At 51.6% G+C, this 25661-nt stretch overlaps 2 protein-coding genes across 2 annotated transcripts in view; one reads left to right on the top strand and one right to left on the bottom strand.

The window, feature by feature from the left end:
• Positions 1-352: 352 nt before the first annotated feature.
• Positions 353-25472, bottom strand: ZC3H4 (zinc finger CCCH-type containing 4). The gene is made up of 14 exons (XM_081922499.1): positions 25273-25472; positions 15665-15881; positions 14634-14747; positions 13791-14007; positions 13023-13165; positions 12330-12426; positions 11996-12135; positions 10791-10904; positions 8280-8391; positions 7885-7994; positions 7307-7674; positions 6722-6996; positions 5443-5694; positions 353-4608 (listed from the first exon to the last, which is right to left on the bottom strand). Exons 1-14 carry the CDS (start codon positions 25455-25457, stop codon positions 3089-3091), a joined length of 3864 nt encoding a protein of 1287 aa, XP_081778625.1. The 5' UTR covers positions 25458-25472; the 3' UTR covers positions 353-3088.
• Positions 19267-25661, top strand: part of SAE1 (SUMO1 activating enzyme subunit 1) — a 32812-nt gene continuing 26417 nt past the window's right edge. Inside the window, exons 1-2 of the mRNA XM_081922233.1 lie at positions 19267-19359; positions 24603-24762. The gene's annotated coding sequence lies outside the window, so the exon portion shown is untranslated. The remainder of the gene's footprint in view (positions 19360-24602; positions 24763-25661) is intronic.

Here is a 25661-nt window from a genome sequence, read left to right as displayed (position 1 = left end):
CAGTAGCAGTCCCCCTGCGCAATGACATTGCACAGCGCAGCCCCTCAGCCCAAAACAAAGTGGTTGTCACTGTAATCTCAGAGCAGAGGACCGGCCGGCTGGTCATTCAGGAGTAGTTTGGGAAATCCAAGAACGGCAGATGCCAAGCTTGCCAGACAGCCTTGCCACCTTCCTTTCGCAAATGCCATCCTCTTCCTCCTCCTCTGTTACCTTATACCACACCATCCTGGGACCCCTCCCCTGCATACTGTCTCTTCCAAGCACCCCCTGGCTGAAAAACTGCAGCTCGGGGGGGGGGGCGCGTCATTTCTGTTACAAAGGGATTTCACACCAGAGCCAAACAACAGCAGCCTTTAAAATCACTGCATCATTTAATGTCAGCAGTACAATGATAGGAGACTTGAGTCTGGATGACATTGTTGGAAGACAAATGTGTGATACAAAAGAAAGTAGAGAGCCATGCAACCAAAGATTCACTGTAAAAATACCGGTACAATATATACAAACCCCATTTCAAATAGTATTTACATTTTATAGCATGTTTATAAAGCTCTGGTAGATGACCAATTTCATCGATTAATTTTTTTGCCATTTGTGTCTATTGAAGTGATTTTACAGTTTTTACAAAAGATCAGTTTTTTTATACAAATGTCACTGAGCATCTCTATCTAAATAAGCACGCAAGACAGAATACTTCACAAAGAACCTCCCCGGTTAAAGCTACACTCAAAAACTTTACACCAGTTTGAGAGCTATAGCTGCACCAAGGAGCCCTGGAAATGATAGTTTGGGGAGGCTGCTGAGAATTTTGTCACTGTCCCTTCCACAGGACCTACAGCAGCTAGACCTCAATGCTTGTGCATAGAGTCAGAACGGTGAAACGGTTGCTAAGTTTGTAGAACGGACAATTGGCTTAACCATCTCGGCTTTCACCAAGGAAAACTGGTTTAAGTTTGGAGTGAGATGGAACACGTCCCTCCTATTCTTAAACCAGTTCCTCCAATACACTGTGGCTTTTATGCTCCTGGGTAAGAGCCAAACCACATCTCCATTAAATGAATGTGCCTGGAACAGGAGGACTTGCAGCGGCACAGGTCTGGGGAACCTTTCAAGGTGTCCTGATGGCCCTTTTTAAAGTAAACACTGCCAAGTTCACCACCCACAACGTTCCCAGCAATGCAAATGCCTTAAAGCTGTTTTCCCAACCCTAAATACTTTTTTCTCCGAATGAAAGACACCCCACCACTTCTCATACATATATACTACACGGTAGGGAGAGAAGACCTTCTTACAGCTAGTCAGTTTCAGCTAAGACACACTCTGCTCAAGGTGTTTACTGCCTTCACCGCTCAAGACTATGACCTCCAGGCAGGGGGGGGAGACCAACCTGTTCCAAATCTTTGGGGATGCTGTGTGCTGAGCATGGTTGCAGGATGCTTCCTTTGACCACGCTGGGTCGCTAGGACTCAGTCAAAGCAGAGGGGAAGCCTCGGCTGCCTCTTCCTCCTCGTTTTCTGGGTAGGTTCCTTGTGCAGAAAGGGCACAAGCACCTCATCTCTGCCGAGCTGACAGAGCTCATGCTTTTTTTTCAGAACACTGCAAATAGCCGCGAAATACCCTTGCTGTTGAGAAATACTTTTTCCAGGCCAGCATCCAGTCTCTCTCTCCTGCCTTCAAGTGCAGATGGACAAGTGAGAAGGAAGACGACGAAGAGCAGCAGCCCCACCTGAAGGAGGCCGCCAAGAGGTGGCAGGCGCTTATTTCTACAGGATCAGGCCAAACAGCTTTGTGTGCTTTAACACAAAGACGATGAGATGCCAGCCTCACGACGCTGGCAGGGGAGAGGCAGCAGTACCATGCAGGGCAGGGGGGCTACGAAGCAAGTGCAGGCCCAAAACTCCTCTTCCCTTTGCGAAGAGATTCTGGCTGGGCTTTAAAACAGCCAGCGGGCAAGTTGACTGCGATGAGCTCTCAAGAACAGACGTTGCAATCTCTGGTTCTTGCTCCTGGTCATCATCAGCTGCTTCTGAAGCACCAACGCCAGACACCTGCTCCTCTGATGCTTCCAAAAGGACTGTCCACCTTCAGGAACGCTTCCACTTCTAAAGCCACGTGGAATCTCCAGTTATTCATTTTAAGTGAACCTGCTCTCCAGCAGAGCCTCTGGGCCCTGGCCTGCTCTAGAGTTGCCCCCTTCCACCTCCCTAAGACGCCTGCAAAACTGCCTGTTCTCGTAGGAGCTGCATAATCTACAGGCCGTTTGGGAGCCCTGGCAGTGCCTGCTTATTAAGACAAGTGCAGAAGACAGACAAGTGAATCAAAGGGATATTAATAATTTAATTTCAATACTACAAATTCTGTTTTGGTAGAAAGCATCACTTTTTTTGAGAGGCCGCCCCAACACCCCAGATGTGTTCTAGTTCAGCTGGATCTGGACCCAGCAACCTCCAGGAAATGGCAAACAAGTACTTAAAATCCAACACAATTACAAAAATAATCCAACATGGTTATTTCTCCATGGTAATTTTCACCGCACTAGATTTTTTTTCTTCTTCTTAAAAAAAGGCTATGATACACTTATTTTGTTACAGCTAAGAAATGAAGATACTTATATTCTACAGATCAGCATGGCTGAGAGCACCATCCCTTCGCGCACCAGGAAGGAACCGCCTTTCTCTCCCCAGCCTCTCCTCCACCCCGCAGGGAACACCTGAAGAGGAGGAGGAGGAGCAGGAGGGGTTCGGACGTGGCCCACTGTGCAAAGGAAGGCTAAGGGCGGGAGGGATTGCTGGCCCAGGTTTCCAGAGAAGATTTGAAGACAATGAATGATTTCAGGTGAGCCTCAGACAAAGGCCCAGGGCATCAGACAATACTGGCTAGTACTACTTAAGACACTCTGATTACTTCTTTACAATGCAGCTTGGATATCACACGCTACAGCACTGAGCAAAACCCAAAGGACGTATATACAAGTTATATGGCTGGGGTGGAGGGGGGCGGATTAATGGAATAAAAGGAAAAGAAGAGAACAAGTTTCGAACACTGCTGCTTCTCTCGGGCACAAGGCTGCAGGGGCAAGTCTTTAATACTACTGGCAGAACGGGGAGGCTGTGGGGTCAAAGCCTTTAAAAACATCCTTTAAGGAGCCGGCGTCCTGCGGGTCCCCCTCCTGCGCAGGGCTGTTTCCAGCAAAGGGGCTGCCTGCCCCGGACTTGGCCGCCTGCTTCACCATGCCATAGACGGGGGGCACCGGAAGGTTGTGGATGCCGGGCTGTGCCGCAGTCTCCGTGGCAGCAGGCATGGTGCTGGTGGCGGCGGCAGTGGTGGCCGTGGTGGTGGCGGCAGCGGCCTTGGGCCGTGGCCGGTTGTAGCTGTTGTACCTGTCGGTCGACGGTTCTGCACTGGGCTTCTCCGCTTCCAGCTGGTCCAGGGCCGACCGGCGAACAAACAAGGGCTCCTTCCCTCTGGCGCTGCCTTTGCTGTTGCTGCTGCCGCCGTCGGAGCCCTTGGCCGCCGGGCTGCCCTCCCCAGCTGGCTCCGCAGCCTTGCCGCCTGAGCCCGGAGTCCTTGGGTCATAGAGGCTGATCCCGCTCAGGACGCTGCTCTGGCCGGTGCCTCTGCTCAGCCCTCCCGCCGTCAGCAGCCGGGGGTCGTAGGGAGCGATGCTGGGGGTTGCCTCTGAGGAGGCAGCAGGGCCAGCTGCCGACGTGCTGGCGGCCTCCGTTGGCTTTGAGGGCGCCGAGGGCGCTGGCTCAGAAGCCTTTTGCAGCCTGGGGTCAGCAGGGGCTTTGCGCATCCGGGGGTCGCTTGGCTTGTCGCTCGGGGTTGGGCTGCCTGCTGCGTTGACGGTCTTCAATATCCTGGAGAGCAGCTCAAAGTCCGGGAGGCTGGAGCCAGAGCCGGCCGAGGCTTCTGCTGGGGCTGCTGCCCGCTGCCTGGGGTCAGAGAGGCCGGTGGAGTTCTGAGGCCGGTTGAGGCGCGGATCAAGACCAGGCAGAGCCTGCAGAGCCGCCGGGACGGGAACAAACTCCTGCTTGGGGACAGGCAGTGGGATGAGGTCCTCGGGGCTCCACAGGACCATGCGGGCAAAACCGGGCATGACCAGGACAATGTCTTTCTTGATGTGGCTGAACTGCTGCAGCTGACCCCGAGGGTCCCTCAGGGTGTGATTTGGCAGAGCATCCAGGGGAATCGTGACCGGCTTGTCCCTCAGGGCCCTCTCCCCTTCCTCCTCTTCCGAAACAGGAACGCCCTTCTGCCCAACGGAGGGGCTGGAATGCAGAGAGTCTGCTTTAGGGGCAGAGGGGGGAATGTGCCGCGCCAGCCTGGGATCTGTGGGCCCTGCGTCCCCCGCGCTGGGCGGAGCGGAAGGCTCCACGCCTCGAGAAAGCCTGGGGTCGCGCAGGAGGCGAGGGTCGGCCGGCCGGCCGCTTCCCGGGGGCTGGCTTTTCTGGAGGCGAGGGTCACTCCTGCCCAAGGCGGGGCCAGCGCCACTGGGAGGGTCTTCATGGGGCCGGCTGGAACTTTGCTGCCGCAGAGTCTTCAGAATGGAGCTGACGCTGCTGCTGCCATCGTCCTCGTCGCTGGAGTACCAATTGCCAGTATCACCTGGGGGGTGGGGAGCAGAGAGAAGGGGCAACAGAATGAGTCACGAGGCAAAGCTGGAGTATCACTCCTGGCCATAGTAACCCCCAAATCAGGGACAACTGACAAGATGCTTGAAACTGCAAAACGCAAACCTCGCCTGGCCGAAGCGCTTCAGGCAACATTAAATGCAAACTGCCACCCCAAGCAAAAGGCCTGCCTCTCTGTCTGTCTCTGAGACATGCACCACCCAAGCTTTAGAGGTCAGTTAGGGCTCTGGACTATGCCAGACTCCGTCATGCATGGCAGATGGTTGTGTCCTCAGCCTAAATGAAGAGGCCACTTCCTTCTCACCAGCTGCTGCTCAAGAACCCCAGGAGGAGGGGCTCTAAGAGAGGGGTGGGCAACCTCTGGCCCCACCCATGGCCCCCTGCTCATCACCTGAGGTCATGTGACAGGGTGGGACGGGGCAGATAAACCTGCAGAAAAAAGCATCAAATTCAAAAAGTCTCAAATTCTGCCACTGGCAAAGAAGGAAGACTCAGAAGGCGGGGGGGGCGGGGGCGGACGGACGGACAACGACTTAGGTGAGTGCCTGGCTTTTCCTTTGCAAGCTGCAGGTTTGAAGCTGAGTCACCTGACGTCCTATGACAAGAGGTGACTGACAGGTAGGCAGCCTTGCCCAACTGTGAAAGTGGTCCATGGAGGGGGGGTTCTGGGGGGGTCCACTTCCCAACCTCTGATCTAGGAGGACACCAAGACAGCCAGGCTGCACGACCAGAGCAGCTTGTCCCCCTCCAAGAACTGGAGTTGCCACTCCAAGCAAGCCTGGAGTCGGGGGCTGCTGGAGCCACTTGCCTTCCTCGTGCTCCCGATCCGGCTTGTAGCCTTCCGCGTGCCGCCGAGCCCTCTCTTCCTCCTCCTGCTGCTTGTGCTGGATGCGCAGGTACAGAGCCCGCTGCGTGGACGGCAGGAAGTCGGGGACGTTGGTGGGAGGCTTCTGCAGTCTGGGCATCCCTCCGTCGCAGAAGGGGTCTGGCTCCAGGGAAGGGTCGGGGAAGATGTTTTCCCCGGGCAGCTCGTCCATCTCATCGTAGTTCCCGTAGCCCTCTGTCAGGGAAAGCGCAGGCAGGGAGGCCGTGAGAAACAAGGGCGGGGAGAGCAAGCACAGCCATGCTAGGGACAGAGGAGCCTCCAGGAGCGGCCGCCTCCCAGCAAACTGTGGCCCTGGGGGCACTGGGCCTCTCCAGGCTGCAGGGGCCAAAGGGCCCATTGGACTCAATGCTCTAGTGCAGTGTTTCTCAACCTGTGGGTCCCCAGATGTTGTTTGACTACAACTCCCATCATGCCTAGCCAGCAGGACCAGTGGTCAGGGGTGATGGGAGTTGTAGTCCAACGGGTCTCGTTTTCATACGGAAGCTGCCTTGAGTCCCATAAGGGGAAAAGGTGGGGTAAGGGGGAAAAAGGTAAATGACCCCCGGACAGTTAAGTCCAGTCCAAGGCGACTATGGGGTGCGGCACTCATCTCGCTTCCAGGCCAAGGGAGCCGGCGTTTGTCCACAGGCAGCTTTCTGGGTCATGTGGCCAGCAGGACTAAGCCGCTACTGACACACGGAGGACCGTGATGAGTGCCAGAGCAGCGCACGGAAACGCCGTTTACCTTCCCACTGCAGCAGTACCTATTTATCTACTTGCGCTGGCATGCTTTCGAACTGCTAGGTTGGCAGGAGCTGGGACAGAGCAAGGGGAGCTCACCCCGTTGCAGAGATTCGAACCGCTGACCTTCCTACCAGGAAGCGGTTCGAAGAGGTTGAGTGGTTTAGACCACAGCGCCACCCGATCTAGCGGGTCTCGTTTTCAAACCTAAGCTGCCTTGAGTTCCATAAGGGGAAAAGGTGGGGTATTTTTTAATAATAATAATAATAATAATAGGCCTGCTGCCCACAGCTTCTCTTTAGCCACACCGCTGACATGCACCTATTTTTAACTGCTATTTTTAAATGAGTAAACACTTATTTTCACATGCTTTCTTTTAAATGCCTGCAATGGTATTGTTTTGCCACTGGGCTCCTTTGGAAGAGAGGGAGGGAGGGAAGGAGGACAGGATATAAATGAGTTAAAAGGAAGGATCAAGTACCTGGGCCACCCATCAGGTTGGGGTCCATCTTCAGGCCTTCTGGATGCGGGTAGAAGCCGTCATAGAAGTCGGGTGCTGGTGGGCCAGGGGGCATCTCCTCGGGCCCAAAGGGCATCATGGGGGGCCCGGGGCCCATGGGAGGACCAGGGTTCATGCCGGGGCCCATGGGCATGTCGGGACACATGTCCGGGCACATGTCAGGAAGCATGTCGGGGGGCATGTCCGGGGGCATGTCGGGGTGCCCAGGGAACATAGGCGGAGACATGCCTGGGTGCCTAGAGGAAAGAACGCAGCGAGGGTCAGCAAAATGGCCGAGGAGGAAGAGGAGCCTTTTCAGAGGCGGCTCACTTCAGCAGGGGGTGAGGCAGGTCAAGCCAAAGCTGCCGCATCTGGCTCCCTGCCAGGCAGCAGGACATGGAGGAGGAGGAGCGTGGCCTGGAAAGAGGAGCCAGCCCCCCACCACCCCCAGGCCTGGACCTGAAGCACTCTGGCTGCCACCAGGAGGGAGGGGGAGGCCCCTGGCGCACCCCCCTTCCTTGCCCCTCACCAGATCCCCGTACGCGCTGGAGGGAAGGTGGCACGTACCTCACACCCAGCTTCTCTGCCAGCTGGCCGGTGGGCCTCACCACAATCTCAAAGAGGGAGGGGATCTTCTTGTACATGTCCTGCTGCTGCTGCAGCTGCTGCGGCGAGAGGGGCTCGTGCATCGGAGGCGGCATCTGCGGGGGCCCAGGGGGCGGGAGGGGAGGCGGTGGGGGCGGCGGAGCAGGTGGCCCCCCAGGCATGGGCCGGCCGTTGGGCGACGTTGGAGCTGGCGGGCCCGGCGGCCGAGGGGGGGTGGGCAGCAGTCCTACCCCGGGGGGCGGCTTGGGCAAGGGGTTGATGCCTTGCTTCTTCAGCTCCTCCACTTCCTTCTCGTCTTCTGCTCCGGCCTCAGCATCGTCCGCCAACATCTAAGGGGCAAGCGGAACAGGGCCGTGGGCGAAGAAGGCAGGGGCCGCCTTGGGTGGGAAGGCAGGAGGAGTCTCCCGTTATCCCCACACGCCGACTGCGTGGCTCCCGAACCATCCCTGCCCCCCACAACTGCTAAGGAGAAGGCACTGCCCTCGGCAAAGGGCTTCCATGACCGGAAGCAAATCTCAGCGGCCCCCCAGCCCACTCACCTTATCCAGAAGCTCCCGCGTCTCGTCTGTGAGAGGTTCGTGGGAGAACATGCAGTCGTCTCCATTGATGCAGTTCCCAGTCGTGTGGAACAGCTTGCAAGGGAAGTCCCGTGCGAGGCGTTAAAGAAAGTAAATCATGCCAAGGGCAAAGGCACAGGAGAACTAACGCACCCCAGGCCAGGCTCAGGGCTGTCACACCCAGGAAGTGGGGCTGATCTCCCTAGAGCAACCCTGGCCCAGCTCAAAAACTTTGATTGAAGCTTAGCCGTTGTCCACAGTATGGAGAGTCAGATTAAGCCTCCCCACCTACCCTTTGATATTAGCTTCCCTCTAAAAATGCAGGACTCAGAGGCAAATGTAAGAAACCCCGGCCTGGAAGCAACCAGAAAGGATATCGTGCATGTAGGGACAGTTTTCAGCTCTGGCGCAGTAGCCAGTGATGTAGAACTTGCACAGTTCCCGCTTCTTTGGCAGCTCAATGTCGTGGCTGAAGTTGCAGTGTTCGCCCTGCCAGGAAAAAGCAGAAGGTGTAAAGAGCTGACTTTTGCAGAGTGTGGCACCTGAGGACAAAGGATCTTTAGCAGCTCATCCCTGGAAACACTCCCCACCTCAATCAACGCCAGAGGCGAGATGAGCCACACAATCAGACAATGAGGGGAAAAGAAGAACTTCTCCTTTGGAAAGAACAGCAACAGGAGTAACGTACAAGGACAGGCTCAGCACTCAAGGTCTTTGTGACGGACCCTGGAAGGGCAGGTGCTGTTGTGACATTAGCAGCAAACTGCTGGCACAGGAGGCCAAAATGGGCAGAGCTGGTGGTACAGCAAGACAGAAGCGGGACTTAGCTGGCATCTAGCGGTGTAACATTATGCCTGCAAAAGAGGTGAAATCTAATACGCTCCAAGTCAATGGAGAGCCCAAGGTGATCTCTTCCCCTACAGCAGAGTTCAGGGACCCATGGCCCTCCAGGTACTGTTGGGCTAAAACTCCCACCATCCCTGGCCACCGGCTGTGCTGGACGGGGCTGATGGGAACCAGAGTCCAGCAAATTCTAGAGAGCAACAGATGCCCACTGCTGCCCTCCCTATGCAACCAGCCATATGCCTTGTAGACCTTCAGTCACGTGCAATGGGGCCACACCCAGGTCTGACTCTGGCGATGGGGAATGGCGGATAATTTAACTCTCTGGTTGCTTGTTTTTCTGCTGTTTTATTGCATTTCTACATGCAGAGCCACACTGAGATCTTGTGAAGGGCAGCACATTAATAAACACACAAAACAGAATAGTGGTGAAACAATTATCCCTCCTTCAAGAGGTAGCCACTGCGTCCTCCACACAGGCCAAGTATGCATTACATAGAAAGGGCCCTCCATCAGCCACGAGCCCCAAATGAAGCACTGGCGAAGGCCAAGGGGAGCACAGCAGGCACTTCACCTCACCTGCAGGATCTGATTTCTTTCCGCAGGGCCTGTAAGACAGAGTTGATCCCCTCCCCCCCCCCCGTTCCTTTTTCCTTCTGTGATGGAACTCCTATTTGGAGACTTCCCTGGCTTTTTTCTGGCCCATGTAGGACCAGTCTGGATAGTTGGCCTTGGTGAAGACTTGACATTTCCATCCCCAAAAAGTTTTTGATTTGAGTTTCTACTGAAACGAGGCTGCATTTTAATGTTGTATTTTAATCTTGTTTCTAAGTTGTATTTTAATCAATTTTTTTATACCTGGTGTTAGCCACCCTGAGCCCAGTCTTGGCTGGGGAGGGCAGGGTATAAATAAAATTATTATTATTATTGTTGTTGTTGTTGTTGTTGTTATTATTATTATTATCTGCTGCTCCTTCTGGTCAAATGCTCATGTCCCCCTTTCCTGACAGGATCAGAGCAAAAATGAGGCCACAGGAGCTGGAGACAGAGATCCCTAAATGAGATGGAAGCTTCTGTGTCTCCACGATTCTACCACCGGCAGGTGAACCACCAAATGTGGCCGTTATGGGCCCCACCAACAGGGGAACGGAGCTAAGGCATGAGGGCCAAGAGAACATCTAGCCAGCTTGCTCACTGACCCCTACGGAGGCACAGAAACTGCTGACTGCTCACTACTCCTGACTTGGCCTCCTATAAGCAATGGGACGGCTCTCCAGCAGATGCAAAAGCAGGCAAGCTTCCTTCCAGCACTGCAATGCAGGCCACAAGCAAGGTGCACAGCGGAGCCACCAGCCCTCTGGGCTTGTCCCCCCTTATCTTCCCAAGCAGTGGCTCTTCCTACACTGGAAGTGTAGGAAGTGGAAGTGGGAAGTGGAACCCAAACACTGCAAACCTGGAAGAAAGTGTTCTGGTTTGCGAACTTTTTTCGGAAGCTGAACGTGCTCTGTTTTGAGTGTTACGCTTCTGATTTGAGTGCCACACTTCCGTTTTGAGTGCTACACTGAGGTCTGTCTGTTTTTGCTATTTATAATGCGTTTTTGTGGTTCTTTTTGTTTTGTTTTGTGACTGTGTAGAACCCCGTTCAGTACATTGTTTATTACTTTGATCTTATGAATCAATGGTCTCGTTAGATAGTGAAACTCATGTTACATTGTTTTAGGGGTTGTTTTTAAAAGTCTGGAACAGATTAATCCATTTAGCATTACTTTCTATGGGAAAGCATGCCTTGGTTTTGACCGGACTTCCAGAACGGATTAAGTTTTAGAACCAAGGTACCACTGTACTGTACACGCCTCTGATGTAAGTGGACTCTAGTACAAGAGAGCTTATGCCATAACAAGTCCATGAGCCTTTAAGGTGCCACCAGACAGACGCCTTGCTGTTTTTGCTGCAACAGACTCCGATGGCACATATGCCTGCAGACCTAGTGCATGGTCACCACATCATCAGGCAGCCAGGAATGAAAGCTGGTCCTGAACACTTACCCAGGTGCATCTTCCCTCCACAAAATATTTGCAGATGACTTTTCCTTTCTTATCTGATTGCTGGTGAGATTTATCGTGGTCGTTCCGCCGATAATTCCCGCCTCCGCCTCCATCCTATGGCAATCACAAGACACTTTATTTACCAATGTTATTCATGCAAAGCCTCCGAAAGTAGCTTACATAATTTTAGAACAAAACAATCTGTAAATATTGCCTGCTGCCACCCAGTCTTGCTGCAACAATTTTGTTGGGTTTTTCCCAGCCTGCCTTCTCAGAAGTCTGGCTGCTGCTGCAAATAGCTTCCTTTTTCTGCCCCATCCAGGTTGTGTAACCACTGTTCCTTTAACTCTGAACTTGCAAACTATGCTGCCCACAGTTTCTCTAGGATCATGCAGTGCCTTTGCTATCTTTTTGTATCCTGCTCCTTGTTTGTGAAGGGCGTTGTTCTCTTCTCTTACCTTCTTGGACCATTCTCCTAACTTAGCCATATTCCTACCATGCAGCCAAATTTGACACTCTGCAACCCCCTAGTCAGCTCAGGTATTCCATGTGTTCAAGCACACCTAGTGCAACTAGTGGAGCCCTTAATCAGTTGTACCAGGTGCACTTGAGACAACACTTGCTGTATTTGTGTTGCTGTGAGGGGTTCTATACAGGGGGCTGAATAATAGTGAGCCTGGAGAAGCCAATATAAGTTGCAATTTCAGCTGAATTTGGGGAACTTTGGAGCACCTGCTGCACTGAGCTATTTCAATGGCTTTTGTTTGATTTGCTCATTGCAAACAGCTGAAAGTCTGCAAATTTTGATAATACAGTGGAACCTCGGTTTTCGAACATCTAGGAAGCTGAACAATTTGGAACCAGAATGCAGAAAACCCGGAAGTAATTGCTTCCGTTTTGGAACATGCCTTGGAAGTCATACGGCTTCCAAGGCGCATTTCTCTGTTTTTTCAATGGATTCTGCCAACCGCTCATTGATCCTTGGTTTTCGAATGTTTCAGAAGTCAAACTGTCTTCCAGAACGGATTATGTTCGAAAACCGAGGTTCCACTGTAAACCTGATTTGCAATGGTGGTTGAGTAATTTTGATTGCAACTGCATCTCGACCAATCAGGCCTTGGCCCCATGGAAGCAGAAGGGGCCTGATCCAGGCACACAAACTGTAGGGGAAGGCTTAAGGAACGTGGGTCGGGGAAGTCGCTCACCCCCATGTCGTCATCGTAGTAGTCGTCCTCTTCATTCATCCCCCCTCCTTTGCCCATGCCTCCTCTCCCCCGGCCTCTTCCTCGGCCCATCCCCTTGCCTCCTCGCCCTCGGGAGCCACGGCCTCGGCCACGACCTAAGCCTGGAACAAGGCAAGCAACAACATTTTCTTAAATGGCAACAGATGACACACCATCACTTCAAGTCCACACAGGCAACTGGATCACACAGTGCCAGCGCAAACAAAAGGGAAAGAGAGGCCTGGGAGGGCTCCAGCCTGCCGGCCAGAGGGGTAACTGCAGTCTTGACCAACCGCAAGACCCCCGGCCTACCTACCTCTTCCCCTTCCTTCCTTGCTCCTGCGATACTGGTTCAGCTCTTTGGAATAGTCGTCATACTCATCTCCCCCTGCAGGCTCTTCTCCTTCGCAGTACTGGCATTCAGAAAGAGAAGAAATCAGCAAAGTGGGGTTTAGCTCATGAAATGCCACACAAGGAGTATCCAATAATGAAGGAATACAGAAAATAGAATCTAACCAAAACAAACACAGCTGTGTATATAATGAAAGTATAATGAATGTCCCGATGGAATTGATACTATGCAATTGGACAAAATAATGTCCATGCAATGTACAGTCGCAATGTACATTGTAATAACAGCATGACATGTATTATTTAGCAATGTGTCTGAACCGACTAGAAGATGACATGCGAAATGAAGGCAATGCCCAGGCATCTCCTCGGCCAGAGTCCTTCATCTTATCTAGAAGATTCACTACATAGTCAAACTATTGAACTCTCGGTTATATTGAAAAGCAATTTGCAAGGTTGCATATATGTTTTTTTCAAGTCCTCTGCCCCTTGTACACATAGGCCTCAAGTGGATATTATTTTGGGTCATGATACCAATTGCGTTGGGACATTCAGTATGTATTATACTTCCGTTGTATACAGTTGTGTATGTTTTGATTAGATGCCACACAAGATGCAGAAGCTGGGCTGGCTGCGAGTGCCAACGGTGCCGGCTCACCTCCATTTCCTCTTCATACATTTCCTCCTCCTCCTCCTCCGGATGCTCTCCTCTTCCCCTGCCACGGTTGCCTCTGCCCATGCCTCGCCCACGCATCCCGCCTCTTCCACGACCACGGTAGCCTCGGCCTCGGCCACGACCCCCTGTGGACACAAGACAAACAAAACAAAAACGGATCAGACTCTGGGGCATAAAGAGATGCTGCTTCCAGCTTCCTGCCAAGGCTCCCTGTGAGCAGGAACAGCAGAGCGTTCTGCATCTGTCTATCAGGAACAGCAAAATCCCCATGCAATGGCGCACAGCCCTGCCTCCCTGATTCTGTGGACCAGAGGACACAAGACACCAGGGGTGGGGGGGGGGGATATGTTGTCTTGCCTTTCTATGACTAAGATCTCAAAGGAAAGGAAAGCAGCCATGTTGTGGCAAGGGACCTCAGTCCCAGGGGAGGATGCTGCATAACCAAGGAGCTAACGCACCTTCGGTACCAAAGTCAATCTGACTCAAAACATGCAGCTGGCCTCAAGGGAGCCCAACAGGCAGAGACAGTTCAACTCCTCCCTGGTGACAAAAAGCAGGCAGGAACGCAACCCTGTTTTCTGAGTTTGAACCCAGAACAAAAATCTGCACCGAGCCTGAAGCGCCTTTTAAAAAGGCAAGTTTAATCCCTTTGAACGCTGACTAACTTTCACGATGGGCGTCACTTTTGTACTGGGGAGTAAACACTTTCCCAGCATCTGGAATGAGGGCTAAGCACAGGCAGGTGTGTACCTCTCCCCCTGTGCGACCCCTCCTTGGCCCTCCGGTATTGGTTCAGCTCCTTCGCGAAGTCATCATAGTCTTCTTTGCCCATGTCCTCGTCATCCTCTCCCTCATAGTCACAATAGCCCTCGTTCTCATATTCCTCGTACATGGGGTAGTTCTTGCTTTCCATTTTGGAATATCCCTTTTTGGGGGCGCTGTGAGATGACGAATACTGCTGATGAGACTGGAAGTGAACGCACACAGAGTTATTACCAGGCATAACAAGCTGATCACCATCACCCATCATCTCAAGGAGACATACAATGAAAGAGGGCGCCATAGGCACTCCTGGCAAAAACACACTGAGTCAACTGGGAAAGCCACCTGTCTCTTGAAAGAAATGCTGCTCCACACCGCAGGGGCAGCCACACCAAAAACCCTGGCCTGAGTTCCTGTGGAGGAGGGCTGCTGAGATCCTGGGGACTTGCAGGAGAAGCTCTCCCGTAGGCCGCAGGAATAAGGCGGTCTCTCTCATAACCTGGTCCTCAGGTGTAGAGGGTCTTGAGGTACAAATGGGCTCCTTATGCATCTTCTAAACCAGCCTCTCCAGAGGGCCATCCCTGATCACTGGCCATGCTGGCTGAGGCTGAACTGTAGTCCAAAAAGTACGGAGGGCACCACATTGGGGGAGGCTCTCCTCCAAACCACCCTTTCCGGGAGCAGACACCCAGCTGCCTGCTTTCCCCTCTGGCACAGAGGCCTCCACTGTCACAAATCCCGCTGGCCCCTGTTGCGTGGGAGCCTTTGCCTAACCGCAGGGTGGGACTGAGACCCCAGCCTGATTCCCGGTGAACTTCCAAATGCACTTACAGAGGAGGAGTAGAGAGGGCTGTACTCCCTGTACTTCCGATGCCCCTTCTCGCCGGGGCTGAAGTCTGAGTCCTCACTGTAGTCTGAGAAATCGTCACTTGAAGAGGCATGGCGCTGCAAAGGAGGGCAAGGCTGTTAGCGGCTGCTCCCGATTGTACTTTTTTTTCACCCAGCTCTGGCTACTGCGTAAAAGGAGCTTTAATGTTTTCAGCACAGACTTCTCTACACAGGTGGGAATTCCAACTATTTATGAAGCAGCAGTCACTACATCAGCCAACAGAAGACAAGGGCAGCAGGGACACCCCAGCGGCACAACAGAGAGACAAGCAACTTTTGTGCCTCCTCTCCATTAACTTTTCCATGCCAGCTGGCCATTAGATTGCTTGTTTCCTCCTCCCTCCCAACCCCTTTATCTTTTGTGTTGTGTCTTTGTAGACTATAAACCTGATAGGCCAATGACCCTCCTTGGTTTTTAGAGATTTGAAAGCTCTGGCTAATGGGTAGCAGTTGAAAATAGACAGACAGACAGACAGACAGACAGACGGAAGGAAGATACTGCTTGCCTGGAGCAAGCAGGCAGTTTCCAAAGGCATCAAATGCAAATTGAAATTGGGCTTCCAGCACATGCACTCTCAGTTACATGATTTTTCAGATACTTTGGTATTTCTACATGCAAGTCTAACTGTTTTTGGTTCCTCGTATCATCTGTTCAGCTTAGAAGCAGTTGCTTTTAATCAAGAGTGATCTCTTCTAGCCTCCAAACATTTCTGCCACCTTTGACTCTAGTTCATCACTTCTCATCTCATTCATGCAGTTGTGTGGCCCCATCCCGCTTTTGAAGACCAGCATGCCATTGGCACAGCAGGCTCTGGGCCCACCAAGATCCTTGTTAAGAAATGCAGGTGACAGTCTGTGCTTGGCATCCCCTTCACGTCCCCAGCTCTCTGGCCCCAGACCAGGGCAAACATCAGAGGAAAGGTTGAGGAGGGGTCTGAAACTGATATTCTTGAAGCTTGCCTGGCCTCACCCACCTTGTGCTTGGATTTCCTTTTCTTTTTGGACCTCCGCTTCTCTTTCTCGCGCTCTTTCCGACGCTTCCTTTTCCTCCGGTGAGTCTTCTCTTCATCCGAGTCACTATGATGCTTCTCGTTTTTGTCCTTCCGACTCTTCTCTCGGGACTCTGAAGCATCATGCGGCTCCTCGCCCCCATCATCTTCCAGCTCCCCTTCTTCCAGCTCCCCATCCTCCCTGTAAAGACACACAACCAGAATCATTTGGATGGAAGGAGCAAGGCAGGTGACAGAGGGGAGTTTCAAAGCAGGAAACTGTGCTAAATAGCATGTCGCTTGCCTGTCAAAGGTCACAGGCCTGATCAGTGCATTGGAAAAGAACCAACCAGTCCTGCTTCCTCCCAGAACAGGTCCTTATTCTGCAGAGTATGTGCAAAAATGAATGCAGCTCCAGCCCTAAGACTCTATTCCGGGAGAGGATAGAAACACACACATGCCTGCACACACCAGCAAAAGCAACCATCAAGTGGCTGGCTATGTATCTGACTACGCAAACACATTTGCGACTGGAAACCTCAGAGTTAAATAAAAGCAAGAGACATTGCTATTTCAACTGTTTGGTATCTACACAAAAATGAAGTGTTGCCTTTTTACACTGCCACTGCAAGGTAACCCATTTACTCCTCCCCAGCTCAAGAATACAGCAAAGTGGCAACGCAAGAAGAGCTGAGAAAGCCCAGAGCTGAAGTGCCACTTCTTCCCGTCCAAAGACAAAAGTCATTACAACTTCCATCCCCATTCCAAAGCCAGAGAACCAATTGCTGAGGAACCCTGCACTCTTCTGCAAGGATAAATAACACACGTATTTCTAAAGCAAGTCCCCAAAACTGCTCAAAAGAGTTCATGCATGACATGCTTTCATTTCATAAATTAAGTGTTTACTAAAAAAGGTTTGCCATTTTTATCACCTCCATAATACAGCTGGGAGGGTGATGATAATGGGCTGAGCCAAGGCGGCCTGCCGGCGAGACCCAGTGTGAGCCGAGAACCGAGGATTCAGCTGATACGTCGTGCTCACCATCCATCTGCCACAACAGCTTGTAAGCTTTCCTTACATGCGACCAAATTCCTGAGTGGGAATCTTATTTCTAAAGCGAAACCAACATCTCCTGAACATCTGCTTGGGCCTTTCAACAGCCATTTAAAGGGGCTCGTCTCCTACTTGGAATGACACACAGGCTTTTATTTTGTCTTGGCTGCCTACTGCGGTTTGTGGAGACACCAGCAGTGGAGAAAGGTCAGCGGGTGCTCTGAAGACCACCACTCCAAGCACCACCACCAGTAGCCCATCACTATGGCAGAAGCCCTGCAGGCACCAGGCCAGCCAGTCACTACGAAAGCAAAACTTCTAGGCTGGCACTCTCCAGGCCACAAACGGTTTAGCTGCTTCCGTCAGTATCCGTGAGCCAAGCACAACAGCGAGACCCAAGGACAGACAGTAAATTATAGACCAAGATACAAAGCTGGCAATGGGGCCGGCTTCCCATATGGCATTTTTAATGGACGTAATCTTCATTTAAGAAAAGAAGCCCATATCAGTGTAGACCGTCAGATGTGGAAATCGCAACCATGCCCACTTTTCTGCTGGAATGTTGGACTCACAAACTTCACATGCACTTAAAACTAGAATACTCACTACATTTGTATTTCAAATAAAGAACCCCCTCAGTTTGCCTGTCTTATGCTAGTCCATGTTCTGTGCTTGTAAACTGAAGGCAATAGGTAAAGGATGTGGTTTATCTGACTTCCAGGATTAAGAAACAGCAGGTACTCAAGGAAGCGATGTGTTTCACGAAAGGAAGAGCTGCCGGGGGAGACAAGCTCACATCCTTTCTGGCGTGAGCCAGCATTACTTGCAGGGAGCTACTGGTGCTACCTGAGTACAGCAAACAGGATTGTTCTCCTGATCTCAGGGGGCGGAGGGGGAAGAGAGGGGGATGAGGGTTGCCTGCTCGTCAGGTATATTCATGCCTCACCTCAGTGAAGCCCTCTCTTCCTCCACCTGACACTAAAAGTCTGCTGCTAGTCAAATTGCCTCTGCAGCACACAGGGTGGAAGCCGGGCTGCTGCCGCTGCTACAGAAACTATTGACTTTCTCCCCAGAGCCTGCCAGCCAGCTGACACGGCCCTGCACACAACCCAGCCCCTCGGCTGTCCTCACTCAGGTGCCCCCTCCTCTCTGTAAGCAGGGCACAGTGGTGCGGTGCTGACTGTGGTGTGTGGCCAGCCAGGGCAAAGCCAGGGCAGCGCCACCACCTCCAGGCTGAGCGTTTGCATCTCAGGCAGGGAACAGTCTAAAGCTGGCAGCAACCTTCAGAATTATTTGCAGCTCTTCCACAACTGGAAGCATGTGCAATAGGGGCTTCCAAGACCTAAAGAGAGCCAAATCTGGCACTGCAATTTACTAGTTATGACTGTTCCAACTCTCAAAATAACTTAGAAGGAAAACGGCATCCAACACCTCACATCCCTCCAAATGAGTGCTTGGGAGGGAGGGGGTTTAGACAGCCTAAAGTTGTGGGGGGGGCACAGCCTTTCTAGGGCAGCTGGACCTCATCTCTGCCATCCACTTTCCAATGGCAGCACTGATCCCTTCACCTAAACCTCTTCCACCTGGGCATAAATACACAGCTTTTGCCTTGACCATGCTTAGTCTGGTAATAGAAAAGGCCTTGAGGGCTTCAGCATGCAAGATACATGTGCAATCCCATGCATATTTACCCAGAAGTAAGTCCTACTGTGTTTAATGGGGCTTACTCCCTAGTAAGTGTGGTTAGGATTGTAGCCTTATTCTGGCAGTCAAAATGATCTAAAACTTGGTGGCTTCGTGCTGTGTGAAAAGCTATTAATCAGCAACTCTGAGTAAAGCAATTAATACTAAAAGCTACAGGGCTCTGTCAACTTCATAGTAGAGCTTGCCATACGTGTTCACTGTGGCTATAGGGCAAAGCAGCGTGGTTGCCATGTGGCTATAGGGCTTTCAGAGAATCAAGTTGACACTGGGGGAAACGCTAGCCTTGTGACTGGCCCACCACAGCTCTTGGGGACTTTCCTCGGGAGCCAGTCCCTTTGCTACCTCTGCAGCAGAATGCTGAGCTTCATGCAAAGTATTACATCACAGTCGCCCTGTGTGACCTCACAGATCACGTGACCAGAGCCTGCTGCAGGAGGGACAACAGACCCTTCCAAGGCCTGGACAGAACAGCACAGAAGCTTCTCCTGGAAGGGCCATGTGGGGAGGGTGCTCATGCTTCTGCAGGTGTTTGGGGCCAACAGTACAAAAGGCACCGTGCTTGAAAAGATCACATCTGCCAGAGAAAAGACAGAGGAAGAATACCAGGCTGAGGAAAGAAGCCATGGCAGGAGAAGGCTGCGTAATGGCCGAGATCAGCACAACAAAGGTCACCTCTCAGAGGCCAAGAGAAGGAGCTGGGTTCAACAGGCCCACGGGGGGCAGGGGGGGCTCCTCCAGGCATATATACAGGGAGATGCCTGGCACAGAACAGAAAAGTGGGAGTGGGAACAGGTGCCGAAGGAGGGAAGCAGGCGATGAGCGTGAAGAAAGCCTGACATGTAACCTTGAATGAAACATGACAGGGATCCAGCGCACAGACGTAAAGAGAGAAGCCACACTGTCAAGGCAATGAGGCAGAAAGGTAATTTTAGGAGAATATTCTAAGTTGATTAAGGAACAGAAACACCGCAGGACAGAAGGGCCTCAGAGCAAGTGGTATGTGGTTTTGCTTTACTGGACCGTTTACAGAAATATCAAGCTCTTATTTAATTACTGCAACTGAAACATGTTAGTTCTCTACATGAGAATGGTTTCTGCCTTCTTACTTTGGGTCTGAAACTTAAGAGATATAGTAAGACCTTTTCTGGTCAAAAATCAAGGCCAGTGTCTCTGCTGCCCCCTGATGGTGGGAAATGGGAAAGCCACAGAAAAACCACCTTTGTCTCTAAACTTTGGATTGAACAAATACAATGTTAAAATGAAATAGGGTTGATATCGTTCCCCTGACCTGCTTACCAGCGTTAGACACTCAGCTATATGAGCCGATTGCCAATGGCACCTTGAATCTAGGTTATGGTTGCCACAATGGTATGTCTAGGCACACCCCTCCAATTGAGTTTGTTGTTATTATTTCATTTCATTTCTATACCACTTTATAACCTAAAGAAAAAATAGCAAAGCGGTTTACAACACATTAAAATCAAATAGAACAATCCAGAAAAAACATACGTATTCAAGCTTCAAGAAAAATATTTCAGATCCTTTTCTAAATGACATTTTGCTTGCCCTATATTTATTTATATAGCTGTCCCATAACATGAGGACTGTAGGAAGCCAGTGTGGTATAGGACCTGGGAGATCAGGGTTCAAATCCCCACTGGGTGACCTATGGGCAGCCACAGCCTCCACCTACTTCACCATGTCCTCTCTGGAGAAAGAGGTGGGATATAAACGCAGCAAATAAGCTCTGCTCCTGACCTGCTTAAGAAAGGTGGAGGGGCCAGCCAGATGGAGATGTCAGTCACCCACCTGGCAGCCAGAAATCTCCACATGGTCACAGTGGGACCCGTGCCTGTCGCAAAAAGTGCCTGGATAATTTTTAGCCCTGCTGCTTCCCTAGGAGACTGCTGAAACCCAGGGTTGTACTCAACTTTACTCATGCTCAGAGTAGGCCCACTGAAACCAGCAAACTAACAAGTTTTTTAATTTTAATGAGTCTACTTCAAGGGAACACAGCTGGACCCAACATCAGCCATAACGATAATGGGTGTAACTTGGGTTCATTAATTTGGAAGGATTTATTGTTGAGTAGAACTTAGCTGCAACTAAAATCTGTGCCGGCTGCAGGTCCACAGCAAAGGCCTGAGATATCACAGGAGCAGAAGAAGGTGTTGGAAAGAACACCAAACTGTAATTACCCAGTGAATGATTCCTGTGAAAGCAAAACTGGGGAGGAGCTGGGGTGCTGTGAACTATGAATTCAGAATAGCCAGGATGTTTCCTGGAGTGAGGAACTCCACAACAACAAAAAACTCTTGGCCAATGACATTTTAAGGAAATCTAACCAGCCACGGGGAACTCTAGTCAGCAGGTGGAACGCAAGTCCCTGCCCACTAGAGTATAAATGCACTTTCTGCAGCAGGCAAAACGCCGTTCTCTGGCATTATTATACAAAACCTTAATGAATCTTCTGAGCATCTCCCTTCTACCAAGTGAAATCAGTGGTCTCTCTCTCTCTCTCTGTGTATTGCCCACACTGACTAGCAACAGCTCTCTGGGGTTTCAGACCGGGGCTGCTCCCAGCCCTGCTTGGAGATGCAGTTGGGGACTGAAAAAATGACCTTTCTTCACCCAAAGTATGAACTCGGAATGCCGGGAAAATGCTATGAAGGAGCACACTAAGAAATCTGGAATAAGGCAAACACTTGGAGCTTAGTTCTCCCAAAACGAAATGGGACCTGTCATCGGTGCGACAACGCACGCACCTTGGGGTGGGAGTCGGCCCTATGGGATTTGGCAGGAGTGGGACCTACCCCTAAGTACACACTCATAATCTAGGGCATGACTCTTAACCTCAACCCTGCAGGAGTGGGAGTTCCTTTTCTGGTTTAGCAGCATACACTGCAGGGTGAAGACACCGGAAACTCTTGTGGAGGATTTCCTAACGCCAGTTCCTTAAAGCTAGAGATAACTGTATTTTCAAAGGAGATCAAGACAAACTACGTCTTTAATTCAGGCAGGCAGCAAACTTGGACCTCTCTGAAAAACCCACCCTCCAGCTAGGGGGTGGGGAGAGATGAGACTTAAACATTTTGGAATTATTTCAATGACCTCAACCTGCCCAAAAGCACGGCTTTCAGCCCAATATCATTTCTGCACCTTTCAAAACAAGAGCCTGCAGCAGAACCAGGTGCTATGGACTGATGAGCCAAACGAAGCGCAAGGGCATATCTCAGAGGAGAGTGGAACCCGCAGAGCTGGCTATTAAAAGATCCCTTCGTCAAGAGAGGCCGCCATGGAAGAATGTAGGACACCTTCTTCAGAAGGAATTGGCCACCTTTTGCTCCTACTACCAAAACTGCTTTCAAGGTTCCCTGGGCAAAAAAAAAATCAGAAGACAGTAAAAAGCCACCACCACTAACTACTCTGCGAGTCACTCTTGGTTGCATGAAGCGCTATATGCACCTGCCAAATATTTAATTTAAAAGGTCATTTCACAAAGAAGTTACTATGCAATCTAGCTCTGTAATGGAAATTAGCCACGTTTCCTCCCCCCCCCCATCTTCCTTGCTGGTCACACTGTTGACTCACGGCATTCTAAGCTGACGTCATTCACCCAAGAATGCCCATGAGTTTCAACAGGGGGCAGCCTCCTACGTTGCCAACAATGGGAGAGAAGCAGAAATTCAGCAGGTGTCCTCAGTGGCAGGAGAAGAAACTCTTATCTGCAAAAGTTCTCCCTTTCCATCCAACTACTAACGGCACAAGAACACTTCCCTTAAAAATGTGTTGACTGTAACCAGCATAAAATGCTGATACAGAGTTTGTATTTTAATCCCTTCCCACTTAACATCAAGCAAAATGGCAAGAGGATCAGCGCCCAGGACTTCGTACTTTCCAAGTGTGCACATCCTTATTCTGTCTTTCTCCCTCCGACTCCCAGCCTAATTTTGTCAATAGGAAAAATTTAAAAATCTAGCAGATCTTACAAAGCACTGCCAGACCTGCCTCAACAATAGCTTATTGTTGGCAGTGCTGAAATAATGCACATAACTCAGAAGTGCTACATAAATTCTTACGAACTGAGGAATATAAAGTCACAGCAGGGAGATAATAATCTATGTTCAAAGTTGAAGCAGGTCTGTTGACCTGGTAGCACAACTCTTGGTAACACATCAGGCCAAGCCTTGGCTGCCTCATTCAGCCACCACAAACTCCCTGAACGTGGATTCAGGCTGCCCAGGACACGGTCAGCAGGCCTAAGTTCAGCCCACCTCAGAGCTTACAAGCTAGATCAGTCACAAGTAGAAATAAAATGGCTCAAGCTTTTAATTGGCAGAAAGGTGGGCTTTTGTAACAGTTACTGTCCAAATTCGTGCTTTAAGGTCCCTGCCAGAGCTACCAACATGCGGATAAACCACCTAACGTATTTTGACCACCAGAGCTGGACCAGTGATGGAGAAAGGAACCCTTTTCTCCTGTTAGTTTGACTAGGAAATTTCAACCAGACCAAGAGCAGTGGTATCTCTGCCACCAATGTCGCTGAGTGAATACTGTCAAACCACGCAGCAAGAGCCGGGGCACGAAAAGGGGTGTGTGACTGCAGCACTAGCAGCGGATGAATCCGACCAGAGAGGGGTGGGTCTAGGGACATATCCCAGGCCCTGCCTGCTTGAGGTGGTCAGGGCAGAAAGGGGTGGGAGAGACCATTTTGCAGTGCCGGGTACAGGTAGTTGAGGCCTAATGGTTCAGGGTCCTCAGCGCTTTGCATCCAAAGCTGCCAACACCCCTTTCCCCAAACGCCCTCCTTTTCAGGCCTTTGCTGGCAGTAACTACTACTATTAATTATTATTATTATTACTATTATTCCGCCCATCTGATTGGGTTGCCCCAGCCACTCTGGGCAGCTCCCAACAAAATATTAAAAACACAATAAAAGATGAACCATTAAAAACTTTCCTGAACAGGGCTGCCTTCAGAAAGTCCTATAATTGTTTATCTGCTTGACGTGATGGGAGGGCATTCCACAGGGAGGGCGCCACTACCAACAAGACCCTCTACCTGGCTCACTGTAGCTTCACACCTTGAAGGGAACTTGGAGCTGGACCCATGTCCGGGCTGGATGATGGAGATGGAGACGCTCCTTCAGGTAGATCTTCTACCTCCTCTCCTCCAATGAAGGTTGGGGAAGAGGCAGCCTATCTACCAGCCTACCCGCCAATCAGAATCAGGGAGCTTAGCATTGCATGCTAAGGTGATTTTTTAAAAAATCTCTAAACTTAACACTTCACTATGAAATTTGCTTTTAAACTATCATTTGCTGCCCAGTGTCTGGGGCAACTCAGATGGTCAGGGTACAAGTAATAAATTGCTACTATTATAATTATTGTCACCCCAAGCAGAAATTTCATACTGTTCTTTAGTGGACAACTTAGTAGCTTCCTTGTTTTGTAGATGTTTTCTAGCACATGCGTACAAAAGTATTTTTTGGTAGTGCAGGAAAGCACAAGCCAATGCTATTTTGCATAAGCGAGTGTGTGGTCCTCGTAGACCGTTTCCCGTTTCATCAGAATAAACAGGACAAAACACTGCACTCGCTATGGGACCAAGTGTATGGCCTTGTTTTACACGAAGAACAGGAGCGGCGGGATTTGGAAAGCGCTGGGTTATGGGATAAGGAGTCTAATGTACACAACACAGAGTTACTGTCATTTGGATTCACTTGTCTTGTGTGAGGTACAAACATGAACTTTGCACAGAACATGTAGTTAACAAAAGGACGATGGAAACAGGAAGAAAAGGGTTGCTAATAAGGTGCTTACACTGTACATGGTTATTGCTTACCAAATGAGGGAGAGGGTGGAAGTGTTTGATGACTTTGGGGACACTGTGATTTGTTACACTTTGGAACTGCTTATCCTTTTTGGAAACAACTTTGCAAACATGCACTAAGTGCAGTGTGTGTCCACTTTCCAGATAGCCGGATGAAGAGGGAGTCTGCAGGCACAGTGCCTGGGTGGCATCCCAGCTGGAGCTCCATAGCCCTTGGCTGGGGGGGGGAGGTGGGCGAGGGGGCAGCCACTCGCCCTGCAAAGCATACAGCAGGGCTTGAGCTATTTTTTAAAAAAAATACAGTAATCCGAAACATCTCCTTTTTCTTTCCAGGATGGTGTGTGCTTTTGTGAGTACTTTCCTAAGTTAAGGTCACATACGGAAGGGGCACCAACCAGCCCAACAGAAAGGGACACCGTTCTGCTCGTTTCCTTAAACGAAATGCTTACTGACTTCTGGCCTTTTGTTTGTGGCGGGGAAAGAAAGGAACAAGGTACAAATTGAATTATTCAATAAAAGAGATTACTTACCAACCCAACCCCTGCATCACATGAAAGAGAGAACTCCACAGGGAGGGAGGAAGAGATGGAGGGAGGGGGGGAGGAGGCACGCGCCCCGTGTGCGAGCATACACACGTGCGCGCGCGCCAAGGTAGACCCACGGCGACCCTGCGCTGCCCACCTGCCCTCGAGGGAGTGCGGGAGGGAGGGAGGGAAGGATGGAGGAGGATCCCCCTCTGCCTGTCACACTGTCCCCCCCCCCGTCCCTCGTGGCGGGGCGTCCAAATGCCCGGCTTGGCCCGGGAGGGGGCGCACACAAAGGCCGGGCCTGCTGCTCCTGCTCTTCTTCCTCCTGGCCTCCCCGCCATGCCGGGATGTGGGGGGGGGGGCCACCTGCGCTGCCCTCCCCCGCCTGGCTGCCCCCTCCCCTCCCCCCGCTCGTGCCCCTCCCGCCCCCCTAGAAGAGAGAAAGAGAGAGAGAGAGAGAGAGGCGGGTACTGGACCTTTCGTCCGGGCCGGGCCCGTGGTGGTGTTGTTGGAGCGGCCGGGCGCTGGCGCCGCCGAGGCCCAGGCTGCTGCCGTGGTGGTGGCTGTGGAGGAGGGAGGCGGCGGCGGCGGCCGGCGAGGGGGAAGGGGGCCTGGCGTGCGGGCTGCTGGGCGGGGGCACGCTGGGGCTCTCCACGGCCATGGGGGGCGGCCGGGGCTCGGGCGGGCGGGCTGGCGGGGCGGCGCCAGCGGGCGAGGGAGCCAGCCAGCCGGGCGGCCGCCGAGGAGGAGCGGGGGAGCGGGAGGAGGGGGAGGCGGCGCACCGGGACGGGGCACAGTCACTGTACTCGGCGGGCCTGAGGCGCCGCGCTCCGCAGGCGGGCTTGGCTGGCGGGGCGCCGGCCGG

The sequence above is a fragment of the Podarcis melisellensis genome (assembly GCF_964234715.1).
Source record: "Podarcis melisellensis genome assembly, chromosome: 8".
In the NCBI taxonomy this organism is placed as follows: Eukaryota; Metazoa; Chordata; class Lepidosauria; order Squamata; family Lacertidae; genus Podarcis; species Podarcis melisellensis.
Note: the sequence above shows the minus strand (reverse complement) of the source record. Positions and strands in the feature narration are given on the sequence as shown.